This window comes from Cyprinodon variegatus, unplaced genomic scaffold (genome assembly GCF_000732505.1).
Source record: "Cyprinodon variegatus isolate N-32 unplaced genomic scaffold, C_variegatus-1.0 Scaffold262, whole genome shotgun sequence".
NCBI classification, from domain to species: domain Eukaryota; kingdom Metazoa; phylum Chordata; class Actinopteri; order Cyprinodontiformes; family Cyprinodontidae; genus Cyprinodon; species Cyprinodon variegatus.
Genome location: NW_015150715.1, coordinates 133,119 through 141,238, shown reverse-complemented (window position 1 = coordinate 141,238; position 8,120 = coordinate 133,119). Strand labels below are relative to the sequence as shown.

General features: G+C 35.2%; 1 protein-coding gene across 2 annotated transcripts in view; it reads left to right on the top strand.

Moving 5' to 3' along the window:
* Positions 1–8,120, top strand: part of LOC107089736 (pro-neuregulin-3, membrane-bound isoform-like) — a 581,689-nt gene that overhangs the window by 562,080 nt on the left and 11,489 nt on the right. For both annotated transcript variants that reach the window (XM_015382677.1, XM_015382676.1), the window contains 2 exons: positions 1,422–1,537; positions 6,704–6,889. In XM_015382677.1, coding sequence (XP_015238163.1) covers positions 1,422–1,537; positions 6,704–6,889 — 302 coding nt within the window. The remainder of the gene's footprint in view (positions 1–1,421; positions 1,538–6,703; positions 6,890–8,120) is intronic.

Below are 8,120 nucleotides of genomic sequence, written 5' to 3'. Positions count from 1 at the left end.
TATCTGTACTTTTACTCAAGTACGGAAAGTGAGTACTTTTGCCATCTCTGTTGATGAGAGACAGATATGGGGAGGTTACAGCAAACAACACTAAGAAACAGTTCTCTGATCAGGATCAATGCAATTAAACCAAAACTATACATCTAATACTAAACAAGGGTTTCACTGTACTGGAAGAATTAAATTCCTTCACACAAGTTTGAAAGTAAGTTTGACCTACTTACAATCGGCATTTGACTCCCTTCCCATTGGCAAAAGAAAGCTGGGTCTAATCCCCCGCCGGTAAGCTGTGTTGCCTCTGTCCCCATACCTCTGCGTATGACAAACATCAGGAAAGTAAACAACGTAGAGCAACATGGAAGGAACCCAGGGCGTAGTCAGTGGGTTTTATTGTTTTCTTCTTTTGTCCCTCCCAATCTAGCCAGTGCTGTGCCATGTTTATTGAATGTAAGCAGAGTTGTTTTGACTTGTTAGATCAGACAGGACTGGGTTGACGTCTGTACGTTGCACTAATTGTTGTCACATAAAATGGGTTAACCCGTGTCAGATGTTCCCACTGTATGCCGATTGCCAAGCCCTTTGGAGGCGATTCTAACCTGGGTTGTTTGACCTGGGTTGACAAGGGTCTCCAAAAGACAATTGTTCCCGGGTTTAAGTAGGTTTTTTGGTCAGTCTGCTGTCAAAAAGAAGCCTCGAACCGCAAGTGAAAAAATAACTTTGAACACAGATTGAATATGGAAAAAAGTGTGATTGTTTCTTTAACATTTTTTTTCTGATTGCTCTATTCAAGAAAAAAAATCAAGAAAGTTCCAATTCCTAATTTTTTATTCAGATTTCCACAGACAAAACATACTTTTTGACTGCAACAATAAAAAGGGAACAAATTTCCCTCCATATACGTGTAACTTAATAATTCACACTTTTGTGTTATTTCATTTGTTAGACAAAAAGAAAAGACTGAGAAATAATGTTCCTTTTTTTTAACCAACAGTCTATTTTATCATTACAGTTCTACAATATAGCTTTCTTTTTCTTGGCAAGTTGCTGCAGATGAGGCAGCCATTGTCTTCTCTCGAAACATAATTATTTCTCAGAGAAATGTAACACATCCGAATGCTTGTGCTTTTTCATTTTCTCAGCTTTCAGACAAATCTTCTCTTGTCAACACATTTTTACAAAGTTGGGACTATGAAAGGGCCAGAATAAGATGTAGAGTTCTTATTTCTAATTAATGCATTTAGACTCACTGAATGAGAGATATCTCTGCAAACGAGAGCTCTGAATCTGAGAGAAAAAAATGGGGAAAGTTTCCAAAATACCAAACTAATAGAACTGCATGTCTATTGTCAATTAGGAGGATGGCTGGCAATATTTTAAGCTAAACATGCTTTTTTTGTCTCTCTCACTCTCTTACTGTACAGTACTGCAAACATCCCCCAGCGTCTAGCCAAGGAAGCATTTGTGAGTCCAGCTTCGCACCCTGCAACATGGCTGGCCTGCCTCCCAGCAGCTTCAGATGCACAGCTAAACATACCAGGTACAAACATTGAACAGCAGATAAACTAGAATCAGAACCGCAGCGAGCTCTTCTCTTCGCTCCAGGAGGGGAGTGTAGATTCTACCTAGAAGGAAGAACTTCTTTGTCGTAATGAGCATGGACTCCGCGAAGAGGGAGATTGAATTATCCACACTACAGTGCCGCCAAGGCTAATTACTGATTTTCAGAAGGATGGTACTAATTATAATTAAAGTATAAACACTTTAACAGGCATATCTTTTACAGTCATGAACACTGTAGGAATGGAACAGAGATGAAATCAGAGCAAGTGCAGACATGTGAGAGCTCGATAACCTTTTCTCAGACTTGGCGAGGATTCAGCATGGCTTTACACCCAGAAACACAGAGATATTACTTTTACTACCAAAGCAAGCTTTCTGATGGGGAACACAAGAACAGCACCATTTACAGAGCTGACACGGAGGGGGACAAGCTCCTGCAGGTCCGCTTCACGCATCAAACCAGCTTGTTGGCATCCTTCCTTTAAGAAAGCCTACGTCTCTGTTTGACACTTTGTGATGCTGGGAAAAGTGAACATGGCTGCTTTTCATCAAAAGGAAACATCATGAGTCGCTCTTTAAAGCAATCAGGGCTTTTTCTGTACATTAGCATTTAAAGAAATATGCACCTTATAGGATGAGAAAGTGTGCTGCACATTTTCATATTAATGCATTTATGCTGGTGCAATATACTTTAAGTTTCAACACTAAAAGCATACGGTGGATGTATGCAGGGTTTTGTAGAGCACTTATGAGTAGTTATCACCCATGCAGTTGATTCTTTTATGCAATATGAATTTAGAAGTCTTTCAAAAGTGCACAAAAGTGATAAATACTCCTAGAAGCATTTTTGTTCAAAATACAAGCATATAAACTACTCTCCCTTAAATTTACAAGCTCAGATAGGAGTAAGTAAACACTATCAGGACTACAGTAGTGCATGGCATTTATGGTTTTATTTAATGTCATTATTGTCAGGATTTGGTTTAAGGGTTTTTGATTGGACCCAAAAGCAGAAGCTGAGAGGCAGAGGTGAGTTCTTGGAGGGTTTAATGAGAGATCAGGCAAACAAAAAACAGGAAGAAAGGTAAGACGAGGAACCAGCAAAGAGGGACTGCAGAGGGAGTGTATTTATGTCTGACTGAACAAAGGTAGAGCTAATGAGCTGATAGGGAACAGGTGTGATTAGAGCTGATGAGGAAGCCAAGGGAAAAGAACACAAGGAGGCAGCAGAGGACAGACAGAAAAACCTAAGCAACTTAAATGAATCCAGACACACCAAAAAGGCTAGAAAACATTAAAAAAACCTGGCTAAACTTGAAACAGAAAACTTAAAGAAAAAGAACAGAACCAAGATCGTTACAAATATATGGTTTTTTGTGTTCTTGGAGTTAGCACAGTACATGATTGGGCACCTTTAAGCTAACAACCACTTGCATACTTAATAATAAAAGGTTCAACATTTCAGATCAATTCAATAACTCCAACTATAAGACTTAATTTATATCAGAAACTCTTTTAATTAATGTAAACCTATTATATAGATTAGTTACACATAGACTGATTCAACATCTTCCTGTTCAAAGGGAGTTTTTCCTCTCCACTGTCGCCACAAGCATGCTTAGTGTGAGGGATTGCTGAAGAGTCAATGAGTCGATGCAATCAACTGGTTTTCCTTAGATAGAAAACTTTGAATCAGTCTGATTGGATGATCTGGTTGAACTGGAAAGTGCCTTGAGATGATATGAGTTGTGAATTTGGCGCTATAGAAATAAACAGAATTGGATTTATACTTTTTATTAGACAAACAAACCTTGAATGAAAGTTTTAATTATTATTATTCAATGTGACTCACATTCAAAATCCCATCGTTCTTTCTTCCTCCCTGCAGAATCGCTAGGCTGTTAAAAAAGATTTTATTCCACACTTTCTCCTAAAACGACTCTGTAAGAAGCAGTGTTATTGCTCGCATTATTTGTTTTAGAGTTTATTTTACTCAAAGAACTATTAGTCACATTTTGTGATGGACAGTCATGATCTATTGTTAGCACTCACACTGTAAAAAATGTCCTAAAATAGGCATGTTTCACCTTAACTTAAATAAGAGGATCTGCCAATTAAATCAGTACTTTTGACCATAAAATCAGATATTTACATATTATGCACTTCAAATATAAGAATGTGGATATTTTCCTTCCTGTTTTGAATATAAATCATCTTATTCTCTTTCCAAACTGTATTCTCTGATCAAAAGAAGGGAAAATACACGCATTTCCAGACAGATTGATGTATTATGTTTTTATTATGGCAGTGAGCTTTGGCAGTCTATACTTGGCCCAAAACAGCTGAAGAAAAATGCCCAAGATTCCTTTTCTTTCCGAAAGTATTTCACTTGTAGGACGAAATGGGAGAGAAAACTCAGCCAGCGATGTTTCATTTCTTACAGCAGAAAGGTTCAGACAGGCATCTGTAAGCTTTCTGTTGTTGTGAATAAAAAGATAATTTTTTGAGACAAATCTAGCTCTAACAACAGCGGATTGAAACATGAATGAGGCATTGAAAAATTTTACCTAAGCTCAAAATATAATATTGGCATGTAGGGAGTTTTTTTTATTATTGTTGTTGTGAGAAACCACACCATCTCTAAGTCCATAACATCTTTCTAGGCTGAATGGATTTGTAAGAGGTTTATATGACCACAATATGTTACAGCCTTTCTGTAAAGAAGTGCACTTATTGCTGTATAAACCTTTGAACTGTAAAGCACGTTATCCAGTCAGTCTTTTTTAGGACCAGTTATGAAAGTATTTGCAGATCACAAACCTGTGGCTAAAATCTGTTTCATTGGAAGTTGATCCCTGCAGGCCCCTGTTTGGTAAAACGCAGTTTTCCTTTAGCTTAGCAACAACTGGAGGAAAACCTGGTGATTGCAAACTGTAATTTTAGAAGCTGAAGGTCATTTTAATTTATTTGTTCCTTTTGAAATTATACCAACTTTACCTGAAGATGTATGGAGAGAAATTTGCTGCATTGTTGTTGCAAATCAGAAATGTAAAAAAAAAAAAAAAGAAAACGCATTTTAGAAGACTTTAAATGTCTTTAAAAAAGGCTTTGACTTTCCTTCTTTATCAGATCCCTTTTTCAGATATTGTTTTTTTTTTTTTTACTTATTTTATAAATTGAGATTTAATTTTATTATAATTTTTTAAGCTTTTTTTCAAGGTAAGTTTTCCACATCAGAATCTCTTCTAATTCCTCTGGCGCGAGGAGGGAAGATGTTTTTTTATTGGTCTGAAAGGAAATTAGCAATAACATCTTCATTGAGCTTGAAGTGAAAATAATGTGTTCTGAAACAGCAGTTTAAATGGAATGCAATTAGTGGAACACAATAGAGAAATTAGACAGAAAAAGTTTGAAGAACAAAAGTATGAAAAACAAATTTGAATAATAAAAATAATTAAAAAGAAAATGTGGCAAAGCTTGAAAAAAGAAAACATAATAAAAAAGCAGAGGAACTCTGAAAATCTTTTATTGATTATAAACATTTCATTTCTGGATTGCATTTTGACAAATTTCCATTTACAAAACGTATTATTTTCCTGCAATAAAAATAGAAGAAGATTGACTCCATCAGGACGCCCAGAAAATGATCCAAAACCTCCAGAAGCACCTGGAGCTTGCACCTCTTCTCCCTCCTATCATCAGTTAATGCAATATCCCAGCTTTACTCTGACTTCTTCACAAATATATCCTGCATACAGGTGTGAAGCAGAAAAAAAAACTATTCATGGATTCTTTCTTTGTTGCACAGCAACTGGCTCTAAATCTGATCATTTCTACACTCTCCATTTTTTTCTAAATAAAGCAGACTAATATTCTGAGGAACAAACTTGTTTTTTTTCCTGAATATTTACTAAGAGGAGCTAATTAAAGAAACTAAATTAACTTGGTAAAGTTAAAATTATGTTTAATTACAAAAAAATGCAAGATTAATTCACTTTAAAATACTCATCAAAATAATCAATTACCTTACACCTTTCAAATTGATTATACAACAAACCACAAAATAGAAAGTAAATAGATGATAAGTTGTTGCCATAGAAACCATGGAAATAGTGTTGATCAATAGTAGCATGCTTCACTTATATGGGCATAACGTCCATTTTCTTTGAAGTCGGTGTCTTCAGAAATTGCACACGCATAAACAATTAGAAATATAAGGCTTTCTTTAAAAAGAACTGCTCTCCAAGCACATTTTTAACTTTCAACTTTCTTTGCAACCAACCTGAGAAACAAAACTGTCTGTGATTGGCTACTTTTCAGGGACCTACTGCCTCTTGACAGTAGTTTTCTTCCTTATTGCAGCTAGTAACATCAGCAAAGCATCTGTAGACTAAAGGCTGTTCTTTACAGAGTTAAAATTTGGTTAAAAATGTTGAACACATTGGTTGACATAGAAGAAAGAGAATTAAAATGCTAGCATCACTTCAAAAGTAAAGTAACTAGAGGAACAATGGGAATCCCACATCCTCAATCCCAATCCATGTGAACTATTCACAGCTGGATCAAACAAAGACCAAAAACTGCTTACTATCAAGTTTTCAGTATACCAGTATATAAATATAGGAAACAATTGAATCAGTTTGACAGACATCAGATTCAGATATATATACTTAACAGATTAGAAAAAATTAAATTAACTATTTTCAAACCATCCAGTCTCACTTAAGAAAAGATGTTTGATTTATCTGTATTTTCACATCTTAGTAATATCAAAAACTGCTTTATTTTGGCAGACATCTAACTGTTAGGATCAGTAATGTACGTAGAAGAGACTCATGCAGCCAAGTTGGATTTCTGCACTACTAAAAAAAATTATTTCACAGCTGTTTCAGAGGAACGTGTTGTCATCACCATTCGTTATTCCAGGTTTTTATTTCCCTGGTAATGAGGATGGTTGCTCTCTTAGACATTGTGTGAAATGAGATGAACCTTATTTCTTTTTTGTTTACATGTTAAAGCTAAATTTCAAAAAGTCACACTCATTCTGTTTTACTCTAACAGAAAAAAAATGGTCATCATGATGAAAGAAGAACCCTGAGATGCACGATGTAAGCTTTTGAATTTGATGTGATTTTGCTTACAGAAACTGCTCGTTGTCTAACAGCCCTGACCAGAGAACACGGCCAGCACTTTGGACAGCTCCTCGCAGAACCTCACCTACAGCTAGAGGGAGGCTAAACCCAATTGGAGGATCCAAATTTTCAGGCCCCGCCTACGAACACCTTCAGGAAGTAGGCCCTTTGGAAAAGGAAGCAGAAGCACAAACTGGGTGAGAAATAAAAGTATGCATTTGCTGTGTTTAGATAGAACATGCTATGAAGCTATGGAGTCAATTTTGTTCCATTATTTTTGGAGGCATATAGTAAATTATGAAGAAAACTCACCCCAGAGGTAAATGTTAATTAAAGATTATTTGAGAAACAAATTTGTTGTTTTCTGAGATTTTATTACTTAATTTTTTGTTACATTTTTCTACAAAAAAAAAATGTTTTTCATATTTTTTTTCCGACAGATTTATTCTGTTTTTTTTTCTCTTTTTTTCAGGTTGAGTTTTACAAATTGTTACAGATTATATCCCCTTCACTTCTAAACGCTCACTCTTAAAGTTTACAACTGAAATAAATGTTCCTATTATCCCTGCACACCAATAGAAAGGTGATATCACTCCATACTCCAAGGAAAAGGATGTCCCAAGAAAATAAAAAGAATAAAATCCAAGAAACTCATTTTGAGAAACAGAAGCTTGAAATATATATATTTATTTTTGTTTAGTATGAAAAACTGACTAATCTGGAAAAAAAAGGAGGAAACAGCAATGTTTCTCTTTAAACATTTTAAGCCTTTTGAGTAAAACTTTTTTCTACGTTTCTGGATTTTTTCTTTTTTTTTTTTTCAAATTTCCCTTTACAAAAAACTAAACAGCTTACAGTTTTCTTTTTTGCTTCCAACAATAATGGAACAAATGTCACTTTATATAAAGCCTAGATATGAACACCTTTCAAATATACTTTCTCTCTTTCTTTTATTGGGCTCATAGTTTAGAAAAATATCTTGAAATCAATTCTTTTTCCCTTTTGTTAAAAAACCTGAGTCAAATAAAATGAGCACAGGGCTATTTCAATAAATCTGTATGTGGGCTGATTTGGGAATAAGAGCAGCTTTCAAACCAGCAGCATTTTTAGGTTTTCTTCACACCTCCGTCTCTCAGTCTTTAAGTCTCTGCTGTTTTTCTCTGCCGTTTCCTCCCAGCACTGACTCATTCTAATGAAAACCATTAAATGAAAAATACAGACTTGCCTCACACAAAGGTTCAGATCTCATTTCAAGCAGCATTATTTTCAAAGCCAACCCCTTTGAAGATCTTTGTTTTTTTGTTTTTTTTTTATTTGTTTTTCTTAAAAAAAGAGAATCAGCATTTTAATACTCCTGCTGCTCTGCATCCTTTTGTTATTATTTTCCAGTCTACTCAAATCTGGTTGGAAACAAAGTGACTTTTGCTC